General features: G+C 38.2%; 1 protein-coding gene across 1 annotated transcript in view; it reads right to left on the reverse strand.

The window, feature by feature from the left end:
• LOC125239188 (pikachurin) overlaps nucleotides 1–27834 on the reverse strand; it is a 98021-nt gene that overhangs the window by 64409 nt on the left and 5778 nt on the right. The window contains exons 3-6 of the mRNA XM_048146709.1: nucleotides 27445–27788; nucleotides 26767–26878; nucleotides 15557–15758; nucleotides 7703–7847 (exon numbers count right to left, since the gene is read on the reverse strand). Of these exons, the coding sequence (XP_048002666.1) occupies nucleotides 7703–7847; nucleotides 15557–15758; nucleotides 26767–26878; nucleotides 27445–27788 (803 nt within the window). The remainder of the gene's footprint in view (nucleotides 1–7702; nucleotides 7848–15556; nucleotides 15759–26766; nucleotides 26879–27444; nucleotides 27789–27834) is intronic.

Raw genomic sequence — 27834 nt, forward strand, 5'->3', positions numbered from 1 at the left:
AAGGCCAGCTTTATGTGAGCAGGAACAAAAGGTCATTCCTTCGGGACAAAAGTACTTTTTCTACTTGTCGACTGTAATCTGTCAATTAGGACACCACAGACTAAACTATAAGTGCTAACTTTTCAGTGTTGGATACTCTATGGCAGTTTCGACTCAATTATAATAAGCTCATTATAGTTGACTTTAGTTAACTGTAATAATTTCAAAAATAGAACTTCATACAATTTCTATACTAATTTGCGATACCTGGCAAATTTTCCTGCATCTGAAACACATTTTTTTTTATCTGTCGCGTTATCGGCCAATCAGAGACGGTTATTACAAACAATTGGTTGCTAGGTAATTCGATGTTGATACAACCGTAGAAAAAGTATTGTATACAATAGTGATATAATTAAGCTTTTCATTCTCGTACCGTACTATTAGGCCACTCAGCAAGCTTCGTGGCCTAAATAACCTAACCACAAAATTAAAATTTTGAAAAAACCCCCGACCGCGACATAGTGGACCGATTTTCATGAAACATGGCCACAGATCAAATAATACTAGTACAGATACCTAACCCCATACTAAAAATGGGCGCCGTCCTAAGTATTCTAGACCTGTGTACTAAATTTAATCCACACTCAAAGAGCTAGATGGCGCCAGTAGCCACGCGTGGCCAACAAAACTCTTATCAGTATCCTACGTCGAAATAGTCATCAAACTGCAACATCTTGCGACATCTGTTTTAGCTTTCACGCACTAAACATACAACGTCATGTGCACGTTTAAAGTCAGACATTACTAGATGGCGTTGTAGACATAGCCTACCAGTGGATTGTATGCCGCGCGGTTTGGATGTGTGCGTGCAGGTGGTGCGCAATGTACGTACGCGCTGGGTCCCCTCATCAGTGTGCGTAGTCGAATGCACACGTGCTCACGATAATATTTGTTTCGTTGTATCTATCTACCTCTAATTATAGCTCTTGCGTACTTGCGCGACAGAGCTAGACTACATTTCTGTCGGCATAATGGTGTCGACAATTGCCATTCGGCTACGCCGGCTGCTGAGTAAAATATAACACGCACCTATTATTATTGGTATTATTTTGTTGAGCCGTTTTATTATGAGTCCTGTGGCACATTGTTGTTTATATAACCTCGTAAGGACGTCTTGTTAAACCAAATGTTAAAACTCCAGTTTTAAGTAGGTAACATGAATAACAAATTATTTAGTTTCACTAATCAAATTGATTGCTCTATAAATTGATATAATCTGTCAAACAAGTCTGTCAGTAAATAAGAACAAAGAAAACTATAGGTATCCTTTTCTATAGCACCCTAAAGAAAAGGACGCGTGGTGACCTGGTGACGTCTTAGAAAAGTTACTTCGTTGGGTTAGTATCGACACAGATCGACTAGAGAGGTAGTTTATCGATACAATATGTTCGAGAACAGCATATTAATGCAAGTTAAAATAAATCATGTAAATAAAATTGTTTTTATTGAATTCCGTTAACTTTAAGGGAAGATCAAATGAATTTAATGTCTCTAAGAAACTTAACTCTTACGGTTATCGAGTTATTAAAAAAATAAATATAATTACTGAACATGTGTATGACTGCCTTTACCAAAGATAATTACTGAACACGTGTGTGACCAATTCCTAATGTTTTTTGTTTTGACATGTGCAGTCAATCACTTGACACTAACTTGAATGTTATTCGTAAGGGTCTCTCACACTAATAAATTCATTTGTTATGTATGAAAATGATGAAAAATATTTTTTGCGGATTTAATTAAAAGAGGTATACATCAGGGTGGCAAACGGCCTCCGCGCGGCTTGTATGTGTGCTCGCCGCTTAGGCCCCGCGCACACGGAGGCAACAGTTGCTCGGCGACTTTCGTATTTGTATGAAAAGTTGCGTCGCCTCGTGTGCGCACTTTCATACTATGCCATGGTCGCGACAAAAAAGTCACCAGCAACAGTTGCCCGTGTGCGCGGGCCCTTACGTACTCGGTCTATCCGCGACACATGCAAGCGGATGTGAATGAACAAGATTTAGTCGCGGCCCCGCGCCCCGCGCCCCTACCTACCTATACTAGTACCTATTCTACGCATCACATTTGCACTGACCTTGAGAGGCCCGAGCCCCCAATCAAAGAATGCGTTGGTTTATTAAAATTTAAAGCACTCGAAAGCAGGCGCGTAGTTAATTAGAAATGTGGGAAAAAAACCGTCGTCGGTGTCGTTTTTCCTTTCGTGTATGATATCTATTTCAATTTATAAATATGGAAATGTATATTATTAAGTAAACAAATACATGTACTTAATATAAAAAATAAAAGGTAATGTAGCTAGGTATTTGACAAAACATTTTCTAGAGTAATATTGTCTTCGGTTACCGAGATAGTTAATCATGAAATAAAATTATGGAAACGGATTAAATCGCGTATAATGAATTTAAAATACAGTATAGAAATAAAAACAAATAGTAGTAAATATAGTATTTTAAATTCATTATACGCGATTTAATCCGTTTCCATAGTTTTATTTCATTTTATAGAGTAATTTTTACTCATGAAATTGAGAAAAACACCGAAATTAGTTATTTACTGAAACTTGACGTTCATATGTTCATTGTAATTTGTAATATGCCTACTTGAAAAATAAATATTTCATTTTCATTTCATTTCAACACATAATTACTATTATCTGTTATGGCCTTATGGCTGCCGGCCAGATGAGCCATTTTTTTTTTAAAGTTGTTCACCCCTCTTTTTTGTAACATGGGTGTTTTTTACGCGATTCATACTCAGAATCTCAAGGTCTTTCGATCCTGCCTGATAGGAAGTAAAAAAAATGTCTTAAGATATCCATACATTTTTCAAACCTTCCATTCCGTTACTGCCATACAAAATGTATGAAAAAAATGGTAACGGAATGGGAAAAAACTTGGGAGACTTTTTTCTCCTATTAGGAGTGAAAGAGCTCACGATTCTGAGTGGATACCACATAAAAATTTCCAAATTCAAAAAAAGTCGGGTGGACGTACAACTTTGACAAAAATAAAAATGTCCCAGATAACAGTTCTAATCATTATTCAATAATTAAAATTATTTGTTAATAATGAAGAACTAACACGATAAAGTAGGCAAGCACGAATTCAAATTTGTGATTTTTGTGTTTATTGCCATCGCGCAGTCGGGGGCGGTGCCGCTCGGCTGCCCGCAGAAAGCCACTTTATTTGTGCGCCTGCTAACGCACACAGACGCGTCCGGTGTACTCGTGTCCGCACCGCCGCGGCGCCGGCCGGCACCCGTGCGGCACAGTGTGTTAAAAACCCCAATTTTGTCTCACCTTGTTTTTATTGCATAATAGGCTTCACATATTGCTTTTCGTTTTACCAACAACGCCATTCATTCATAAGTTTCATTAACGATACCATGTGGTTACGGAGTGCACACGAGTTGAATACGGCTACGTAACCAGTCTAAAATGTGCCGTCCAGACGCGTAAGAAGATCATGGTTCCGGAGAGCGCCCTTACACTGGTTTTTTGAGCGTATGACTAGCCCGCACTCAAGTGGCTATTCTAATTATATCACGTACGTTATGCACAGTCACTCCATCTAGTAACGAGAGGTAATAATACTTAGACGACTCAATAACGTTCAATGCGGGTTTGCTGATGTTGTATTCAGTCGTGTAATAAATTTTAGATTCGAATTTTGAAAAATATTGCATTGAATTCGTGTTTTTGTGGATTTGTGTATTAAATTAATGATATTCTTAATGCATGAGACTAAAATAATACCTCTGAGACCTTTAAATTTATTGAATAAATAAGTCATAATAGCTAATCGTGGCACGTAGCGCCATCTATGATTTTAGTTTGACATTAATTATACGATGTTCCGGATGAGACCCCATGAACATGGCTAAGAACACTCCCGACTAACTCAGCTTTCAGACAAAAAAAACTAAATCGAAATCGGTTCATCCGTTCGGCAGCTACGATGCCACAGACAGACACACACACAGACAGACAGACAAACAGACAGACAGACAGACAGACAGACAGACAGACAGACAGACAGACAGACAGACAGACAGACAGACAGACAGACAGACAGACAGACAGACTGACGGACAGACAGACAGACATGTCAAACTTATAACACCCTTTCGTTTTTGCGTCGGGGGTTAAAAATACTATTGTGTAATGTTCTCTCTTTATGATGTCATTTATTTAAAAATCTATCAGACCTAATATTACTTATAAAAATTCGTTTTCGTTGACATAATAAGAGAAATCCATAGTTAATAAATGCGAAAGTCTGTCTGTGTGTAACACCGATGAACCGATTTAGTTTCAATGTTGTAAGGAGAGAGTTTGAGTCGGGATTCAAAGAAGGAAGGACACACGAAATGAGGTTAAAAATGATCTACTTCCACCCCGCGGCTTCCAATTGTGGCAGCGAGTGTTAACAATCAACGTTATTCACTTGAAGGTTGAGATTCTGAGAGAAAATCCTGCAAGGGGGTCGGAAGCTTACAAAAACGGTCAAAAAGAAATAATGAAAGGTGGGGATAGTAATAGTTATTTGTTATACAAGGGGGCAAAGTTGTATTTTAACGCCGAGTGTGGAATTGAAAAACGAGCAAGTGAAAGGATTCTATAGTTGAACCACGAGCGAAGCGAGTGGTTCGAGAATAGAATCCTGAACTTGTGAGTTTTTTAACACACGAGAAGTAAAATACATTTGCACCGTGTAACACAAAACTTTTCCCTTCACTATAGCGAGGAAACTACAACGCAAAAAATGCGTTTATCCCTGCTTCCAGTAGTTCCTCAGTTGGTAAATCATCTTTATTACTAGATTCACCTACTCTTATCAATTTTAAAGCAGTTAATTTGACTTTATTCAAGGTCAAATTACTTTACCCACTAGTGGATAAATTGCGTTTTTACCCGCTGGTATTAGAGGACAAAACACGTGTTTCCGAGCTAGTGAGGGGAAAAAAATGTTTTCGCGCTCACTTAGTACATACATCACTACACAAAAAAATGCATACCTACTGCGTTAAAGCCCTCAAAAGCTAAGGAGTGCCAAAATCAGTCATATTGTTAACAGCAAAAGTAACGAAATCACGCCATGAGACTAAGCGGCTTACATTTCACTGCAGCTGCACGTAGCATGCAATTTTGGCACATAAACCTGTCCGTCACCGGCACGTTAAATAACAAAAACTCATTAAATTATGCAAAAGCCTTAAATCCGACGTTTCCTGGCCGGGGCATAAAGAATTACCTCATTGTTTTAAAACACTCGAATAACACCCGAAATGTGCTGTTGAATTTAATCGAGGTGAATGAGAAATGAGGCTTTTAATGACCCTATTACCTGTTTGTCTGTCCGTTGTTATGGCTATGATGTTCTCGTTTTAATTATTTAGCAGTGTGTATTCACGAAATACAAATTAATACTATTGATTTGTATCAAGTTACTATATGTCAATTGTCAATGTTCAATTAAATCGAGGTTGAATAGAGCTTCCAATGAAATACCATATTCATCTCACATTGTTTACTGGACATACATCAAAATATACATATGCTATGCTCGACTACTGAACGGGTTTTAGTGTGGTATCACTAAATATGTGATGGGGAAATGATTTTTCAAGAAATTTTAGTGACCGATGTGTAAAGATTGTGTATTTGTAAAAACCGTGCGTTTGTGTGTTCTAGTACTTCTAGTTACAGCTTGTGTGGCAGGGAGTACCTATTATCAGTAAATAATTTATAGATGTCCTAAGGGTGGATATGGGATGTGTATCCTATGCTTATTAAGGAATTGTGCGCTTGTAAGTAGGTTGATTTTCAACGCGTCTATTGTTACATCGTGAACCCAATGCTGGCGGACAAGCACGGTAGCGATATAGCTTATCGCGTCGCGCCGGTTCGTCTCTCTTGCACTTCGACGATTCGAACAGACGAGATTCAGTATATAATGCTACCGCGCTTGCCTGCCTGGTGCTCATAATTAAAAGAGCAATAGGTTAAATTATTCTAAAAGTCCTAAATTAAAGTATAATTTAGGTACAAGAAACACCACTTTGTTTTCACTACCATTTATGTTGGTGATTGAATTTTTATGTGGCCCAACAAAACTGCCTATAAAATACCCAGCAATAAATCGCTAACGAGCTGAAAATTCCTCAAAGGAAAACTTTACTATACTTCATTCAAAATGACGTAACTGTATTTGCTTTTGTAACATCTCTCGCCTTTCTTAGAATTCTCTTCGCGGAATTTACTCGGAAGATGCTCCAAATTAGTTACTTTGTGGCTATATTCTTGTATTTTTCTTGTAACTTTTGTTCTCATAAAATGTATTTTTAGGAACATAAAATGTTAAATCTTAAGCATAGGTATTTGTTCTGAAACAATGAATTTGAAATGTATGTATGTATGTATAAGCTTTATTGTACATAAAGGAAACAAAAGAGACACAGTTACAGAGTCAGTAATATACAATGTAGGCGGACTTATCCCTTAATGGGATCTCTTCCAGTCAACCAGTGAAATAATGTCATGACCCAGTTATTTTTGACGAGCTTAAATATTATAACATTTCCCACAATAAAATTTCAACGGAAAAAAATACTATATTTTTCCCTCTCTCAGCTTTTTGTTAGCTATTGAATAATCGTTCGAATAACTTTGAACCGAACTCATAATATTCTAAAATTGATACTCCTATACACAGTAGAATACTTTTTAAATTCTTTCCTCCTCACCAAATCCAAATATTTGTTTGGTCAACTAGTGTGTTATTGCTAGAGTAGTGGTAGTTGTTACAGTATCATCACTAAGTCCCTATCTGCAACGCAGATGAAAAACAGTAGCTACGTAACGTAAGAAATATCTCACGAAGTCGAGTCAAAGTTCCCTCTCTTTTAACCAAAGGTAAAGATTTATTTGTAGATACCTTTAACTAAGCAGTCAAAGCGTCCGTATAAAAAGCTGCAAAGTTGTACGATTTTCTTGGAAACTATATTTATGGGTAAACCTTAGCGGTATACCAAAATTACATGTCAGTATGTATATACAGAAGGATACTAAGTGACAACACTAAGTGTACTTACCTTAGACCGTGCTCGCACTCACTTGCCGTTGTTCAGCCTTTTTTTTACCAGGAATCCATTATGGATGCCACTGGCCCGGGAGAGCACAGGCTCTCCCGGGCCAGTGGCATAATGGATCTGCATAATGGAGTCCGTGGGAGTCGGACATATACCCACAGGGGTATATGTCCGACTCCCACGGACTAAGCCCCCCGGGGTGTTCCGGCGCTCGCTTTTTGCGCAGGGTTTCGGGCACTCGGTTGTAGGTTTCCGATACCTTTCCAGCGTTGCCCTTGCGGGCTCGTCGTTTGTTGTTCAGCCTGAGCAAAGCGTCCCACCGGTGGCGGTAGATAGAGATGACATTCCAGTGCCCGAGACGCACTGGCTCTGAGGACCTACACAAGTGTACTAGTGAGTCTAGTGACTAAGTGTACCTTACCTTAGACCGTCCTCGCACGCGTTTGCCATTGTTGAGTCTGAGCCAAGCGTCCCACCGGTGGCGGTAGACCGAGATGACGTTCCAGTGCCCGAGACGCACTGGTTCTGGGGACCTACACAAGTGTACTAGTGACTAAGTGTACCTTACCTTAGACCGTCCTCGCACGCGCTTGCCATTGTTGAGTCTGAGCCAAGCGTCCCACCGGTGGCGGTAGACCGAGATTACGTTCCAGTGCCCGAGACGCACTGGCTCTGGGGACCGCAGAACGCCGGCGCCGCTGCCGCAGTCGAACCTGAACAACAAATTACAAACATGAATTGATAAATTAAGAAAACAGCGGGCGTAGCACACTAGTTGGATAAATTTTATCGCATCAGTGTGTCCTTATAACACTTACAAATAGTGCGAAAAGGACGGCTTGACGTTACGAGTATATCGTTTATCACGTGACCAAACTGGCCTGCGACAAGTTGAAGAAAGTGGAAGATTGCTTGTCTTTTACTATCGTAACTTACAAGTTTAAAATCAGTGGAAAATAGCGAAATGTTGATAACTTTTGACAAACGAACGATATAAAAGAAGGGAATATAATGCAGAAATACTCGATGAGTTGTCGAGTGATCGAGGGACTGGGGATTTAATAAAAATCTGCCCCCAATTTGTCATACAAGGACCTAAAATGAACACAAAAATTAACTGAAATTATATTACCTACGCTTATACTTTGCTAAACAAAAGAAATTAAATTATCTTAAAATTGTATGTTTTTTTGACCGCCTTCCAAATCTCAAAGGAAGGGGTTTTCAATTCGTCTGTATTTTTTATTTTTTATTTTTTTTAATGTTTGTTCCTCGATATCTCCGTCGTTACTGGACCGATTTTGAAAATTTTTTTTTGATTGAATGTATATGCATACAGATTGATCCCATTTTTCTCAGAACCCAGTTCTGATGATGGGATCCTGGAGTAATCGAGGGAACTCCTCAAATCTGAAAGGTATACATATGGTTATTTTTATGTTTTTAAAGGTACAGCATGCATTTACGTACGGAACAGTGACATTTGGTGCAGTGGAACTCCTTATGATGGTCAGAATGGAACTCCTCAAATCTGAACGGCACACTTATAGTGACTTTGGTATTTTTATAAGAACAGCATGCACTTACATCCAGAACAGTGACATTTAGTGCAGTGGAACTGCTGATGATGGTCAGAACGGAACTCCTCAAATCTGAACGGTACACTTATAGTGACTTTGGTATTTTTATAAGAACAGCATGCACTTACGTCCAGAACAGTGACATTTGGTGCAGTGGAACCGCTGAAGAGTAAGCCGCCCCTGGTTAGAGTTCCGTTCTGATAATCATTCTCAGCTGTAAGTACTTTAGAATCATCCAGATTTCAAAATTGGTTTAGAAATGACGGAGATATTGAATAACAAACATTAAAAAATATACAGACGAATTGATAACATAAGGAAGGCGATTTTTTTTTTCTTAAAAATTATTGTATATTTCATAACATCGCTACATCGTAGCAGTTACACGAGTCACAATGTCTACGACTTTCGAACAACCTTTAAAAACTATATTTAATTTCAGACCAGACATAATCGATGTTAATTCTTAAATGTCGACGGGAATATTATTTTACAACGAGACCGACAATTTATCAATGTCACAGGTATTTACTTTTATTTATGCTGAAGTCAATTACCTATAGGGCCCGTAGCGTGAAGCTAAAATAATAGACTTTATAAATAATTTACATGAATTAGTTGAAAGATTATATTATGATAAATTTGTATTGAGGCGAATTTATGATATAATACCTTAATTTTGTAATTTTTTTTAAATAATGGAAATGCTACAGACGAAGTGCTGAAAACACGTATATGTGCATGGTGAGTGGTAGGTAATGGTAACCCATTTGCTACCGCTACGTGGCTGGTGCCCAACATGCGCGCGGGAGTTCACCTCAAAAGTCAGAACACTGATTTTGCTGCCAATATAGTGTAGTAGTTTAATATTTATTAATCTGTGATTTAATTCAGTTCCTTCATATTAAATTACAACCTCGCACTCGCGGACATGAGACCGCTGCCTTTAAAGGCAGGGTCGCCATGCATGTACGGGTGGCATTAGAGAAACAATAGCGTGGATGAATATATGATTTATTCTGATGGGTATTAGGCAAGGTACACGATTATATAGGCAGTGCTTACGTACTACTAAGGGCCACTTGCACGATATGGACTTTGACAGTTGACAGCCCACTAACTTGGTGCAAGTGGACCTTACAGTCTTACATAGGTACATACCTACTACACCACATCCTTTATTCCGTATGCTGTTTTTAGATCGATCCTGTCAGATTTATTTAGCCCGTCCGTCCGTTTAGTAAATCCGTCAAAACAAATTCACCATTACCTACTGCACGCAGCGCACACAAAATCCCGCCTAATCCCGACAAAACAAATCATTTAATTGCTCAAAGCTGCAATGAGCTGCGTTACTGCAACGGACTAATTAGCAGTAGCGGTCTTATTTCAGTAAGTTAACTTAATGCCTGGTTCAAATTTGAATATTGTATCCTCTTACGGCAGAGGTTGCTACAGGTCCTATTGATCAATATGGTAGAAAATGTCGATTCAGAGGCCGTGAGTTCAAGTCTCATCCGTCCAAACAAATTCTTGGCCCATCTAAAATAGAGCTTCAAATTGGATTACTGTAGACCACGCCATGGCTTGCGTGGACGACGGGCACGCGACAGCCATGCGCGGCGCGACGAAATCAAACCTTCCATCTCTATGGAAGTGTCTTAGCGGCAACCCACACACAGGCGACGCATGTCTTAAGACGCGGAACGGACGTAAGCGCCACGCCGCCCAAGTGTAATTTAAAAAACGTCTCCTCAGTACATTTTGTATAAGAAGGACGTAAGACGCGCCCTCAGGCGACGTGGCGCGCACCACAAGCGACGCGTGAAGCTGACAGTTTCTTAGGTGGGCGACGTTGATGAACTATGGATGATAGGCGATGCGGTGTCGCGCGACCGTCGTCCACAAAAGGTGTGATACTATACAGCACGACCACGGATGATTTTATTAATTCTGATGCGGTACAAATTCACGAAAAAAAATGTACTTTTTTGTACTGACGTTTGAAAAAAATGTACCCTTATGATTTTGGAGTTTCGACATAGGGCCCGTGGTCGTGCTAGGTAGGTACTCCCTGGCACGACCACACTATATTTAATGAGATTTTGAAATTTCTGTTGCAGTACAAATTCACGAAAAAAAATGTACTTTTTTGTACTTACCTTTTAAAAAAAATACCCTCATGGTTTCAGAGTTTTGACATGGGGTGTGGTCGTGCTAGATAGGTTACTACTTCCTGGCACGACCACACTATATTTAATGATTTTTTTAATTTCTGTAGTGGTACAAATTCACGAAAAAAAATGTACTTTTCTGTACTTACCTTTTTATAAAAAGTACCCTCATGGTTTCAGAGTTTCGACATGGGTTGTGGTCGTGCTCGATAGGTACTCCCTGGCACGACCGCAGTAAGTTTTTGAAGTAATTTACATAGTACAATTTCAAAACACTTGTTTAGTATTCATTTGACCATCAAATTAAACATAAATATAGTGTGGTCGTGCCAGGAAGTACCACCTATCTAGCACGACCACACCCCATGTCAAAACTCCGAAACCATGAGGGTATTTTTTTTTAAAAGGTAAGTACAAAAAAGTACATTTTTTTTCGTGAATTTGTACTGCAACATAAATTTAAAATCTTATTAAATATAGTGTGGTCGTGCCAGGGAGTACCTACCTAGCACGACCCCGGGCCCTATGACGAAACTCCAAAATCATAAGGGTACATTTTTTTTAAACGTCAGTACAAAAAAGTACATTTTTTTCGTGAATTTGTACCGCATCAGAATTAATAAAATCATCCGTGGTCGTGCTGTATAGTATCACACCACAAAAGCCACGGCGTAACGTATTACGACCGTCGCCGTCACGTCTCATCGCGTCGTCTACTTCCATATCGATAAGGTTTGATTTCGTATGCGTCGCATCGCCGTCGCGCGACCGTCGCCCACGCAAGCCACGGCGTTAGCCATACTAAATAATTCGTATTTTTTGCTTGTCGCGTCAGTATATTTTGTCAGTCAGTCAAACAGCCGCCGGTCTAACCCTGGCTCAGTCGGTAGTGACCTGCCTGCCTGCTAAGCCGCGGTCCTGGGTTCGAATCCCGGTAAGAATATTTATTCGTGTGATGAGCACAGATATTTGTTCCTGAGTCTTGGATGTTTTCTATGTATATAAGTATGTATTTATCTATTTAAGTAGCTTAGTTAGCGTCGCTTAGCACCCATAGTACTTTGCTTAGTTTGGGGCTAAGTTGATGTGTGTAAGGTGTTCCCAATATTTATTTATTTATTTTTATTTAAATATCTGACGGACTAGGATATATACGTAAAAATCCGAATCAAAACAACCGCAATCCGCAAAACAAATGATTTACCGGAAAGCCGGAGTAAATTTGATAATACCTCGTGCACTAATTAACAGTTACGGCTGGCCCGGCTTTGTTACTATCGAATATCGATTTCGGATCTGGTTTGGCTTCACATTTTACGGTGAAAAATAAGGTATGTAGCAGACTGTTACAGTTTTGTAGTAAAGGTTTTAAATTACGCGGAACAAAGATAAAATTCCAGCGAGCCAAACTGCCAATAGCCAGGACGACTATGGTAAAGTTTACTTGTAGTTGTTGATGATAATGATGATGCATGTAACGGTGTCGAAATATCGGGAGCTCGACAAAAATCAAAAAGGTGAGTAGGTATAAGTCTAAATCGTTGTTTGATCTGCTACTTTTGAAGGTGACGGTACTCATAATTAAGTGGTTTTCCTGACAAGCAATATTAGGTTGTTGCTCAACGCTTAATCTAGACTTCTTTTGACAACCTTATCCAAATACACTACCGTCAAAAAGTTTAAGATCAAACACAATGTTCAGTGTCATTGTTATAAACCCTTCTAAAAATCATCAAACTAAATTTGTAGTCAATAGAAAACAACGTAATCTTATTATATTGATCGGCAACCCATTTGTTCTGCAAGAAGACAACGATCCCAAACACTCAGCAAAGATCTGTAGAAGCTAAACAGTCAATAAAGAACGCCAAGGTGTGTTAAAAAATATGATTTGGCCACCGCAATCCCCAAACCTTAACCCGATCGAACTTTTATGGGATGAACTCGACCGTAGAGTCCGAAGACAATGTCCGACATCTGCATCAGCTCTATGGGAGATACTGCAATACGAGTGGAAATCCATTAGCCAAGAAACGCTACACAAACTTATAGCAAGAATGCCACAGAACTTTATTTATATAGAAGAAACAAGTTCATCTATTTGAATAGGGGCCGAGCGTGTCAAATTTTGTACTGAAGTTGTTTCTTGCCTGTAATTTTAAATATGTCTCAGGCTGTTGATTGTTCATAATTTTTGTGTTGTTGCAATTGAATATCACGTAACGAGGCATTTTTTATGTTTTGATTGACTTCAACTTACAAAAATTGACGCCCGAAAGCTGCAAGCTGCGTTTAAAGACGGACAACTCAGTGGATTTCACTGAGTTCATTTGACACGCTAAGTAGATACGTTTGCTTGATCTATGGTATATATGACATCTGTGAAGAATGCCAAGAATCTGCTCGGAAGTGAAAAAGCGTCGAGGACGATTTTTCGATGAGAAAAACGTTTAGCTTTTATTTCTTATTATGATCCCTTTTAAAAATTGTTATACGCTTTGTTTTGTCGGTTGTAGGTACTGAAAAGTAATATTCTCATAGGAACTTCATGAAATGTTGATTATTTGCATATATCGTGTTTGGTCTTAAACTTTTTGACGGTAGTGTAAATGGTTAGTAATGTCGGCACTCATGTTGCACTTTACCTTTGCCATTTGATCTTCCAACGAAGGGACCTTATTGAAATTAGTCATATTATGTTCACGTATTAGTTTTATGTTTTATTTATAAACAAAAAGCTACCGACAAAATGACTGCTGAATCCTAAATTAACTAGATAATTATGTACTTAAATCAAAAGAACAGTTTTTGGAAATAAAAGAAGACCGTCCTTTCATCTTGAGAGCTAAGCTTACGTCTATTATCCCTTAGTCCATACCTACTCTGCAAGTACTTTGATATAAAATCGATAGTTATTATCGGAACAAAGCCTGGCTTGGCAACTAGTAATTAGTCTGTTGCTAGTGGATTTTAAGGGGTAATTTCTAGACTAGGGGGGGGGGGGCTTTTCTTAGCAATGTAGCTAAATTAAGACTTATCAGATCAAATGTAGGTAGCTGTAACAATAGTAAGTGTTATTAATAATATTGGTTTACTATTTTTGGCTTGTTGCTAACATACACGTACATACATACATACAAAAAACATACAATCACGCCTGTATCCCATAAAGGGGTAGGCAGAGCACATGAAACTACTAAAGCTTCAGTGCCACTCTTGGCAAATAAGGGGTTGAAAGAAAACGAAACTGTGGCATTGCAGTGACAGGTTGCCAGCCTCTCGCCTACGCCACAATTTAATCCATATCCCATAGTCGCCTTCTACGACACCCACGGGAAGAAGGGGGTGGTGAAATTCTTAACCCTTCACCACACAGGCAAACACGTATTATGTTATATTATAGAGATGAACTCTTTAAATATTACCTACAACCGATAGGACTTGAGATTAGGAAGTCTGTTAGTAAAGTTGAGAGAAGAAGTAATATAAATTCGATCGACTGGCTATGACTACCGACCCAATTTCAATCATTTCACTCACTCATCACTTATTAGAATTATAAGATAGCAAATGTCACGTTACGGTATCGGTTAAAGGGTTGTAGAGAAGTGTACACATCTTATAATGTATATTACTTCGAAATGATTTAAATATAACTAAAAAAACCCTTAGATACAGTATGTACCAAATTTAAAAAAAGATTTGAAACTATAGGCTAACGTAATTTAGAGATTTTATTTCCCGCAACGATTTTAAAATTGCGTGAATATTTCCAGCGCCGCTTTACAGACCATTTGCGGACATAATTGGATCTGGTTCACTCCAGGCCGCTAAACGAATATAACTGAGTTATTCGCAGCGTAGCGAAAAGTCGGTCATAGAGTTAGGCGCCATTTAATATAGGTAAACTGGTCAGTTTGTTGGTAAACTTGGTAACAGTGCAGTCCTTGTTGCACTTAAGCATACAGTATTACGGGACTAAATCGAATGCATATTTGTAGCAAATAAGTTGAAAACTCTTAAAAAACCTACATGTTCGTTGTAGAATTGAAAAACTGCTCTGTAAAGTATATGCATAGATTGTTCACATCGGAAGTTATTTGAGATCTAATGAAGTCCCCGTGACGAGCACGCCGCACGCTAGAGTCACGACACTACACCAGTGACACTACACAACCTGCCCATTCCGCAGCAGAAGCGCGAGGATATCTCCCGACCCTACAGGTTGTCGTGATGACCACGCCACACGCACACGCATTAGAGCCACGCACACACAAACACCAGTAATTACCTGAGCTCGACGTGCCTATTCCGCAGAAGTAGCGCGAGAATCCACCGACAGGTCGTCATGATGACGACGCCACACGCACACACGCTAAAGCCACGCACACACACACAGATTACCTGAGCTCGACGTGCCCGTTCCGCAGCAGCAGAGCGACGATCCCCCGACAGATCGTCGTGATGACGACGCTTCACGCACACACGCTAGAGCCACGCACCCACACACAGATTACCTGAGCTCGACGTGCCCATTCCGCAGCAGCAGCGCGAGGATCCCCCGACAAGTCGTCGTGATGAGCACGCCACACGCACACACACACGCCAGTGATTATGCATGCGCGGAGTTGCCACTTTATTCGCGAATTACTCATGTCCAGACAGTACCTGAGTTCGACGTGCCCGTTCCGCAGCAGCAGCGCGAGGTAGTCCCCCGACAGGTCATCGTGCTCGCCGGTGATGAGGAGTACACCCCGTGCGCGCTCGGGCCGCACGCGCAGCCGCAGCCGCACGCGCTTGTACGCGCCGCGGAGCGCGCGCAGCGCCAGCCACGAGTGGCCTGAGAAGCGCGGGGTTGTCACTTTTGTGTCTGTAAAACAAAAAAATAAATTTCTATTTACCAAGATATCTCATGGATTATGACTTCAACATTTTTTAGGAAGTTGGGAAAATGGCTCACAGCACAAATACTGCAAACTGAGAATCTAAAAGTACCAAGTCACGACCTATTAGAACAATACAATTTTCTAAAATTGGCTTCACCGAAATTCAACTGTAGGTATTACTTTCTCTTGAAAATGCACCCGAATTACACGGAGATACACAATACACTTTTATAATAAACAGAAACGCCTATAGGTGGTTATATGTATCCTATATTAATAGTGATTGACACAAAATTAATCCGGACTGTAAAATTTACAATGAAATCAGTCTCGCCCGCCAGTCCCAAATTCACTGATCAACTGTGACAATCGTACATTATGTTTTAATACTTATTATTGCATTAAAGTGCACTTAGCGTCAAATCGAGCGACACGCCCTTTGATGGCGATAACACAATCGGGGGTGAGTGGGGGAGGGCTCTTCATTATCGTAAGGAGTGCTTATGCCATCAATGTACAGTCGGCAAACTAACTTTGTTGGTGCACTTGCACTAGGTAAGCTGATAATTTCATTAAGTTCGCCTTGTTTATAAATATGGAAATAAATAAATAAATATCAAAGTTGTTACTACAAAAAAATGAAATTTAAAGATGTACTTACTCGTAGATGCAATTTTTTTTAGTAAGTATGGAAATGGAATAATTTCGTGCCTTTCTACTGCCTAGTTTCAGCATAGATGTCTTTGTATTGATGTCTTTGCCAACAATTTTGCAGTTTAACATTGAACTTTGTCACACATGAAGAAAATTGACAAGTGACACATTAGATTAAAATGAAGTGTACATAATTCCTAAACAGACTGTACAACTTTGGACATATCTGTATTTATAAATCCTGTCTGACATTACTCATAGTCTCATAGCTTAATATGCTGACATATTTGTATTGTGTGCTTCAGCATTCGGGCGAATATTGCATAAAGTCTTGGCTGTGTATGGATTCCCGATACAAAACATGCTGACTGTACATCACGCGTCACTTGAGACGTTCATGACGTCCGTTCTGTCACGCTCGCGCCCCAAGGATGCGAGGGTGCTGAAAAAGTTACGCGCCGCGAATCGAAACACTTTGCGTAAATTAATAGGACTTTGAAGATATGTCTTGGCATCGGTTACCTTGTTTTAAAATGTATAGACGAATTCTCTAAAAATATCCATTTGTTGCGTTCCATTAGGTACTAAAGGTCCTTAAATTTTAAGAAGGACGTTTTCATATGATTTTTTGACAGAAATCCGTTCTCGTTGCAGATGAAGCTAGAGGACCCTTTAGGCTTGGGACATTAAATGTTACCGGAATGGACAGGAGTGCTACGATTACGCCGTAGTCCGGGTAAATGGCGAAAACGATTGTCAAGAAGATGGCACAGCATATGTGTCAAAAACATGTTAAAAGGTTTTAGTTATTACTGACTACAAGTACGTCACTTGAAATGCTTCGTTCGAAATGTTTCGTTCAATAAGAGAGTAACTAATTGTCGTCTTGGAACTTTTGGCAGAGCACCCTGCTCTGTCACGCCCCGAGGGTACGAATGCGAGGGTGCTGAAAAAGTTACGCGAATCGAATCGAAACATTTTGCGTAAATTAATCGAGCCTTGAAGATATATCGGTCGGGTTGTAATCTATTTGACATCGGTAATCTTGTTTTGTGAAATACTTAGCTGACTTTTGTATTTTGTCTATTCGAGGTTTGAGGAAATTTTAAAAATTAAAATTTACTACGAAACCTTTTTGTACGCTTTATGTGGATAAATAAAAATATTTTTTGTTGCCAAAGCTGATTGTATGTGTTATTGACGATTGAATATTACGCATTCAGAATACTCGCCTCATATTGCTTAGTAAAGCAATGCAATTGCTTGTTCTATTCCAAAGCAAAAGCCATTTCAGTTATCGAAAGAGACAAACGTATTTGTATTTTCAACAATACATATACATATATGGCTTTCGGCATGGCGTAGCAATCTTACCTATACTGCCTACGACTGCTATGCCGTATCCCATACGTCATGGCGGAAACCATTCTATGCATGACACAGCATATGTGTCACCGCCAATAAATCGTTTCAAGATGTTGATTGCACATCACGCGTCACTAGACACGCTTATGGCTTCCTGATTGTCACGCTGCCGCCCCAATCGTACGAAAATAAGAGGGCGCTAAAATTTATGCGTGCGAAACACTATACCTAAATTAATTGAAGCCTGAAGATAGATCGCTTGGGGAAGCCACATTGTTGTTATTTGAGAGCTTGTCGCATCGCACATTTTATGAGAAATGGCCTGTGACATTATGGAAACTGGAGTTGATAGAATAGGTATCATAAATTCATAATTAAATGCGCTTGTCAACACCTGGGGAGCCTTATGTGAATTCTACACGTAACACATTGGTACCTACTGAGATATATATTCACTTATTACTTAATTCTGTATGCACCTATACCTTGTAATTTTGGCTCTTGAAAAAAGTGTAAACAAACCGGAGCCGTCAAATTTGACAGATCCAGGGGTAGTGAACCTTTAAGGCCAGATCGAAGAACACAATTGTAGGTGGCTACTTACTTGGTAATTTTTATTTATGGTGAGCCAATTTTAATGATTATAAACGCATAAATGGTAAGTAAGGTGAGAGTAACAATGCGATTCCTTGTATTTTTAGGTATTTAAAAAAACTGTGAACAAACCGTCAAATAGTTGTTTATCAGGTAACGTTTGGTTCCTGTTAAAATTTTCGTATTTAATTTAAAAATAATTGAGCTCACCACTATAGTCCTTTCCATTCCAAAAATATATACTTTCGCTTAATTTTACCAAATACACATGAACGAGTGTAAGTACAAGTTTATAATGGGTCGGCAAACGCACATTGCTAATGTGAAACCAGAAAACTGGAGAAGATGCGAAGAACATGTCATCAAGGAAGAGAAGAAATGAAAGAGTTAGACAACATGATTGACGATTTGGCCGACAGAATAATAATAAATGTGACAGAATCATCTTCGTCTTCATCCTCATCGTCGTCATCGTCCTCATCAGAATAAAATAACGTACATATAAAGTATTGCGTTTTACTTAACCCATTAACGGCTGATTTTTTTTCATGTTGCCGATTTTGATAATTTTTAAATATATTACTATATTTCTCTCCAGGATCAGAGACCGAAAGTTAAAATTTAAATCGGACCAATAGTTTTGGAGAAAAATACTGATGCCATATGGCACCTCTAGCCTTGTACCGTGTCAACAATTACAAGTTGTTATTTTTTAAATATTTATGTAACTTGTAAGTTTTACGTACATTAAGGATAAAGGCCTAAATCGTACTGGCAACTACGTTATCTGAATTGTTTTTTACACTATTATAAGACCCATCTAGGAGGTACACCCTCAGCGCATGGTACCAGAAAATGACTGATTGTTTAGGTAGATTCCAGACATAGCCAACTGCTTTATATTGATCTCACTAATTTTGTTCTAAACCGTTTGTGAAACAGTCTGAATATATCTGTATATTATTAGTAACCACTAAGTGACCAAAATCTTCATCACAATGTAGCATTGACATCCTAATTGTTCTATAGTGGCTAAAAACGAGGTATATGAAGCTCCGGTGTAAGGTTATACTATATGAAGCTTTTAATTAAATTGATACCGGTATTGAGATTTCTTAGCTGTAAAAAGCATCATCCTACCACGCCATCATCCTATCTTAATCTCAACCAGTGTTGTTAGAAATTAATTTATAACCAAGTGGGTTAAACCTTGATATACTGTATGGGAAAGAGGACCAACATAGATGTTATAACTCAAAACCTTACTTTTCTTGAAGCAATTTCACTAGATATGTTGAAATAGGACAATAATAGTCTAAAACTAATCAAAACGCTAAAACATAAGAGGAATTAAAACATAATACACGTAATATTATATCATTTGAAAATACAACATACTCGGCTACTGATGCCGTACGGCATCGGCAAATTTTGCCGTGCTATACACGGAAAGTGAAATTAAAATTTAATAGTTTTTGAGTACCATCGGATCAATAATATATACCAAAATAGAATAAAATGCATTTAATTTATACTTTACTAGAAATAAAACCATTTTTGACCATTTTCCTCAGACCGAACATGAAGAATTTGCCCATTTTTAGATACTATATTTTTGGGTACTCGAAATTAGTAGATATAATCCAAATTGCTACAACATATGTGGTTATAGTGATAACTGGTACCCTTAGGTATCTAATTCATCAAAAATCTGTTTAGTTTTTCAATAATTGTAACCTTAGACAGCGAAATACTAAGCACAGGAAAAGCGATGCCGTATGGCACCGCTAGCCGTTAATGGGTTAAAAATATACATGTTTTCACCATTAAACACATAGAATAGAACGAAATATTTTTATTTTATTTATTTATTTCATATTTTTTATTATTTTATGCACAGATAATCTTCATTATATTTCTATTGTTTTTTATATTTCTCTGTATTTCATCAAAATTTAGTGTGATACCTATAAATATTACTGAATCAACTAAACTACCATCTAGTATAAAAAATACATAAATATAGCAATCATCATCATCTCATACGGAGAAACGGAAGCTCGAAAACACAAATATCAAATTTGGAACAGATGATGATGATGATTGATAACAAGCAATGGAAAATGTCAAACAGACAAAATATAAAAATCGTGTAAGGTCTAGTACCTTTCTATTTTAGTAGTGTTACACCCAGATTAAAATGCAACCATGAGTTTTAAACCTCTGCAAAATTGGGTACTTTTTGGTTGATGATTCCCTGAAGAAAATAATAATATTAATTAAATGTAATGAATTTGTTTGTATTCATGAAGGTGTATTATGTTTCGTCAAATTAAACACAATTACATGTTAGTGGAATGAAATGGAAAATAGTAGTAAGCTCAATTTATTTTTAAATAGAGAAAAAAATCAGGAACCAAACGTTACCTAATAAACAACCCTCAAATTTGACGGATCCGGTTTGTTTACACTTTTTTCAACAGCCAAAAGTACAAGGTTATAACTCGTACCTACTATATCTAGCCATTATTATAGTCCTAACGACATGTTTAGAAAGTAAGATACAGACTTTACGTTAGTGTCAAACTCGTGAATTGTTGTTGATTGTGACGTGCATTTTACAAAATTGTTTTTTTCGAATCATGCTTTATTTTAAATTATTCAGTGAAGCTATTCTTATGGATACCACATTTTACTTTTAGAAAGAAAGCCAAGCTAAACATTATGCCAAGAAGTCGAAGTATTCGTTTTACTACTTATTACATTGCACATGCCATTCTTTCCTCGCTCACCGTGACCGTTCAAAGAAAATGAAGTATAGAAGCGTTATGGAAAAGTTAAATAATATACTATAAGTAGTCTGTATATAGTCAGTGCATTTACTGCCTTCTCTAGATACAGCATTTAAACGTTAAGAACCTCTGTTTTGCCAATTTGAGTAGGTTATGCTTTGACCGGTATGTATTAGATTTGTTAAATATAATCAGTGTGGCCATTTATGAGTACCTATCAAACACCTGTGTGACGTCATCTTAACCACAAAAAAAAAACATTCACTTTATTTATCCCCCCCCCCCCGTACCCCCCCCTTTCTTCCCGTGGGTGTCGTAGAAGTCGACTGTGGGATATGGGTTAAATTGTGGCGTAGGCGAGAGGCTGGCAACCTGTCACTGTAATGTCACAATTTGGATTTTTTTCAACCCCTTTTTTCCAGGAGTAGCACTGAAACTTAGTAGTTCATGTGCTCTGCCTACCCCTTTAAGGGATACAGGCGTGATTGTATGTATGTATGTATGTTATTTATCCCTGACGGAGTTATGTATAGGTATAGGTATCTTTCGTTCAGGGATAGTATATTGAGGTACGAGTAAATTATTGTTTGCTCCAAGGTCCGATAGTTATGTAGATGGGGGCCTGAAGTACCCTTCGATGGGCCGCGCGGGTCATTCCCTGAATTACTCACCTGCCCTCCTGATCGGGGCGATAACTGCCCCGAATTCTTTAGTGTCGATTAGGGCACTACCCCAAAACTGCGGCTCTCAAACTTTACTTACAGCTCCATCATATCATAACTAACACACGATACATTAGCTATACCGGGTGTCCCTAAAACCAACGCCAACACTAAAAGGGGTTATAGGACAACTCATTAGCTATCTCATTAAGCAAATTTGATCTTAATGAAAGTGTCATGGTTTTTGAGATATTGGTCGTTTAATTTTTAAAACGTGCCATTCTTGTCTTGTGCAATATCTTCAAAACCATGTCATTTTCATTAAGGTCAAATCCGTATTATTCGATCCGCATCGTATCTAGTCTAGAGCTTGACTTGTTTTTACTTTTTTTATTTTATTAAGTTTTGTTTTAAAGATGAATGGACCTGTCTAGGAATACGGGCGATCACCTTGAAGCTGTGGTAAATTGCTCTTTAGGTATTATTAAACTTTTTTAGACTATTGATAATTTTGCTGATGTGTTTTGTGAACGATTCTGTTGACGATTCCTTTGTAATGACGCTTGCTATTTCATATGGGTTGACTTTCAAAAAATCCCAGGTGCTTTCATGGTGGATACGACTATTGGTAAATTTTGGGCATTCTTTTAAAAGGTGGTCAATAGTCTGACTAGTGTTGTTACATGGGCATAAATTGTCGGCTGTTATTTTAAATCTAATATGTAAATAGGCTTTATGATACCTATCCATGCCCCGTTAAAACTTGTTTGTGTTTAAATTTTCTAATAGGTATTTGACTTGAGTATCTTTTTCTGATCAGGCTATTATTTTAGGTCGGTTGGATTTGGAGTTTGTTTTTTCATTTCAGAAATTTTATAACCTGAAAGTTCACTTACTTTTTTCTTCAAAAATGTAATCTGATTCACTATATTCTACGCTGAATGATAGTACAGTCAGCTGCAAATAAAAATATACAAATTAGTATGCAAGGGGGTCTACTTTTCTCTGCAGCTGACTGTACCTATTGCTTATACAATATTTAATTACTGTTATAGTATATTTTATAATAAAGCTCAATTAAAAAAAATTTACCACTATATTTTGTATTATTATACCTTCTGGCTGGTTTCGTAAAATAAAAGCCTCGCCTGCATTCGCAAATCAAAACTTTGAGCACCACAGACATCGTTTTATCGTAGATCAAAGATCGAGAGAAGTTTATAATTCGCCGTATGCCGAAGTTGGGCGCTGGGGTGAATTGCATCTTCGATTTGCATATTATTACATTCCTGCTTAGAAATTTTCGAAATAAAAAGTATTTTACCAGAGAAAATCGTTACTAGTACGCGTTCCCCTTGCACATAACACAGGGCGACGGTGGGATGGATCATAATAAAATAGGCTAGTTTCCTATACTTAAAATAAATTATTTTATGCAGAGACGAAATAAAGCAAAATATAACTAGAAGAAATATATGGACAGTAGTTATATTTAAACATAATTTCTATTTAATAAGTCAAAGAGGAAGATATAAAGTAAATGTTTTGACCGTCACGTCACTCCTCAGTATTTCATAGTAATTCCATATTAGCAAATCGTTTTGACAGTTCTTAAAAAGAAGCTGATTCGACTAGTAGTAAACCATATTCTATGCAAAAAATGTACGGCAAAATAATGGCACTTAGATCACATAATGCTTTTTTGGTAATATGCTTCATTGAATCTTAACTACCTACTTATACATTGATATTTCTTATGGTGAAAAAGGCTGTAGATCCAATCACACATTACCTACAAACTTCAGCCTTATTCGAACATTGTTTATTAATATGTCATTGTGATACGATACCTACCGATCTGGCCATACCAAATAATATTAGATAATTTAGATTTGTAGAATACTAACCATATATTTAAGTTATTTATCATTATGTAATTGCGTACTAACAACAATGATCTCGGTCCTTTAAATAAATGAAATTGAAAAACTCATTTCTTGACACCAATAGATCAATAATAACAGCATGGTATGGAAAGTAATTTGAAATAGGTCTACCGCTTGTAAAACAGCTAAAAATGTCTGAAGCACTATGTCAACGAAACCGATAGCATTTTTCCAGCTATTCAGATTTTACCTACTACTGTTGAATAAAATGTAGTTAGATGAAAATAAAGTAGGTACAGTCAGCTACAAATTTGTGTGCAAGGGGGTCTACTTTTCCCTGCAACTGACTGTACTAACAAAATTTCAACTTTACCACGAGTTCATAAAACCGGGAAAACAGTTTATCTCTAAACAAATTTCCAAACCCCGTTAGGAATATCTGTGTCAGGCCCAACTCAATAGCGAATGTTAGACGCAAGTTATCCGCAACTTCCGGTCCCTCGGAAGTGGCTCCCGTAATGGCGGCCTGTGCTTCCGGTCTAATAAAATCGAATCGGGAACATTATTGTACGGACGTTTAACCGTTACGGCAAATAATGTGGATGCTGGTATGCCTAAAATTCTAAATAAAGCTTCGGGCGTTCTTTCGCCATACATTGTGTAGGTATATTTTCTACTCAGAATTAGCAGAGGGTAAGCGAAAGCTCGGCGGTCAGCATCTTTGCTATAAGGACGTACTGAAACATCACCTGAATGCGTGTGCTATCGATCCTGCACGTTGGGAGGAGCTCGTTGTTAACCGGTCATCTTGGCGGTCTACCACCTTCGAATCCATCAAATTGTTTGAGGAAAATCGCCTCACGACACGACATTAGACACAAAACGCCAATTACGTAAGGAAAGACCTAAGCTCTCCGACGTGTATACATACATTACGTACAAGTCGTACAACACGGCTGGTCAACTGTATTGCCGTGAATGTGATCGAATTTTTAAGAGCAAGTTTGGCCTGGCTAGCCACATAAGAGATCACGAGGGGGAAAACTCTTGACTGCTGAGGTCGCCGTCATCGAAATCGATGTGGTGGACTACATGTAGGTATCCATACTAATATTATAAACGGGAAAGTGTGTATGCCTGTTTGTTTGTCCGTCTTTCACGGCAAAACGGAGCGACGAATTGACGTGATTTTTTTAGGTGGAGATAGTTGAAGGGATGGAGAGTGACATAGGCTACTTTTTTGTCTCTAAACTATGTAGAACTTTATTGCCTGTACATTACGGGGGCAAAGTTGTTGTTTAACCGCACGTGCCAATATTGATACCCGAGCAGTAAAAGATTCCAATATTGAACCGCGAGCGTAGCGAGTGGACCAAAAAGTGGAATCTTGAGCGTTGCGAGGGTTTAAAGGCACGTAGGTTAAACAAACTTTGCCAAATTGCCACCGAGTGAAACACGATATTTTTCATCACACCAACACCAACAAAATACTGACTATAAAACATCAAACTTAAATTCAGAAAACTATATTCAATTTCAAAAAAAAAAATTGTAAATTTTGTAAACCTTTACCAGTTGGTGTGGTGAAATAGTTATTTGTTATACAAGGGAGCAAAGTTGTATTTTAACCGAGTGTGGAATTGCAACACGAACTAGCGAATGGATTCTAGAATCCTGAGCGCAGAGAGTGTTGCAATACACACGAGGTAAACTAACTTTGCATCCCGTGTGTAACACATAACTTTTCACCTCACTAAAGCGAGGAAACACGCAATAAAAACAACTGGAAATAAGTCAATTTGCGTTTATTACAATTTCCACGATGCACCGACCGACACCACAAAAGTTTCAAATTAAGAATCAAAAAGAAAAATCTATTTGGGTGCGTTCCGTTTCACGCGTTTTGAGATTACAATGTTACTTAAGGTGCGTTCTGAATAAGTACAATGGAAGAGTCAAAAATACAATTTCTTGTACGATTTCAAGTGTTTTATGGTAAAATCATGTTATAAAATTGTTTGAATTTTATGTTTTTAGTCGGATACAATTCTATATGAAATTATTTTTACGTTCGCATCACATGATTTGTTAAGACAATTTAAGCACAGGGAGAAAATTGTCCTGTCTGGGACATGCCTTTACAAGAAATTATATTTAAAAAAGTAACTAATGACACGTTCGGATTTCAAATATTCTTTGCACTCTTGTGGATAAAATGCGATTTTGCTATCTGATTTTAAAGAATAAAAAAGTCCTTTCCGAGCTAGAGAGGTGAAAACATATTTTTAGCACTTTGTATTCACAGCTGTGTTGTTGACTGTACGAACAGTTTTCTAAAGAAGCACTTGAGGCTCCGCATCCCTTAACAGGCTTTACGAGAATTCTCGAGAACATTGTAAACACAACTTGAGACAAAATACTTGAGATAAAAATGTCACTGAGTATATTTAAGGGTGGTATTTCATCAAAAAGTGTGAAAGATTATACAAGTACGTATTATACGACTTACTTAATAGTTTTGCAAATATGCTATAGTAAGGTATTTTCGGAATTTGAAAATTAGCGAAAGTTGTTAAGAAAAATTAACTCGATGTCAAGTTTGTGACGACAATTAAGCATAAAATCTGTCTAAAAATTTACTTTTTTCACATTCTGAATGTAGATTATCGCTTAAAGTTTATGTAATTAACATATTGTGTAATAATAAGTACAGTCAGCCAAAAAAGTGGTTTACCACTTTTCGACCTTATGTGTTTAACATAGAGTCGAAAAGTTGTAAACCACACCACTTTCTTGTCTGACTGTACATTACTTACAATTCACCAATATTGGACCACTCAATACAAAAATATTAAACACCTACTATTTTCTTGCTACTGACTCTTTTCGAATTTTTACCTATACGCCACGTGTAAAATTAGGACTTAGCATACGAAATTCGACGATTGTCGCACGCAACGTGCCTTCAGTTACTCGTGGTTACTTCGGCAACTAATTTTAATGCGCTACATAAATTATGTGTTGACATTAAACACTAACCTTTGCACTTGGAGGGCGATAGCGGGCAGGAGCAGCGCGCGCCATCGCAGGGGGCACAGTTGCAGTTTTCCACCGCCGCCGTCCATGGTGGCGCCACTGTTGCGTCCGGCACCTGATCGCCATTATTTAATTAGTATTTGCCACGGATAAGATCATAATCCTTCTTACTTACAATTAAACTAGAAAAGAAGGTTGTTTTGGCGCACACTAACACTTAGTGCGTTTTCACATTATCGGATGTCGGACCGATATCCCAATATATTTATGCCGCCATCTTTGATTTTACCTTTGAAATCCTTCCGACATCCGATATCGGATCGGATATTGTGAAAACACACTTAGGTAAACAAACACTAACAGGTATTTTCCGCATGCACAGGCACACTCGCATACCTTACGGAAAAGTCGGAACGAAATCTAGGATTTTATGCCATGTTTCACGTTATGGGTAAAATTAAGGCTGTTGCTACAATGCATGTACCATCAGCTGCAAAAGTGCATAGAGAAATTATGGCGACTTCAGGCGACCTGTCTGCTCGTTTGCCTCCTATCCCATAAAAAAAAATGAATGAATACATTTGCAGCTGATAGTATAATAAATTCTTAAGGTATTTTGGATACGTTTGGTGTACGATTAAGTAAGTATGTACTTATGTTTTTTTTAGGAAAGTTACTCACTTTTTGCTCCAAGCTCGGTCCTTGCGTCGTCACACTCTGACTCGCCTCCAACAAACCATTCTTAATATTCTCATCAGCAATGATCGTCAAATCATTCCGACTAACCCCATCTTCTATCAAGCTCTTCAGTCCATCAACTTCTTTCGACCTTTCTGCGGTATACTGGTTAGTTCTTCTATCTTCTACAGGCGGCGTTGTTCTATCAATAGGTCTTAGTGTAGGCTTTACTCTATTGGTAATGGACGGGGCGACTTCTAGCTCGGCCGAGAATGACACATCTTTTTGGTAGAGGACATCTTCCTCGGTGTCTAGTGAGGTTTCTGAAGGTTTGGTTGAGTTCAACTCTGCGAAATGAACAAAATGTTAGGATGTTAGATAATACCTATCTAT

This window comes from Leguminivora glycinivorella, chromosome 2 (genome assembly GCF_023078275.1).
Source record: "Leguminivora glycinivorella isolate SPB_JAAS2020 chromosome 2, LegGlyc_1.1, whole genome shotgun sequence".
Lineage (NCBI taxonomy): Eukaryota > Metazoa > Arthropoda > Insecta > Lepidoptera > Tortricidae > Leguminivora > Leguminivora glycinivorella.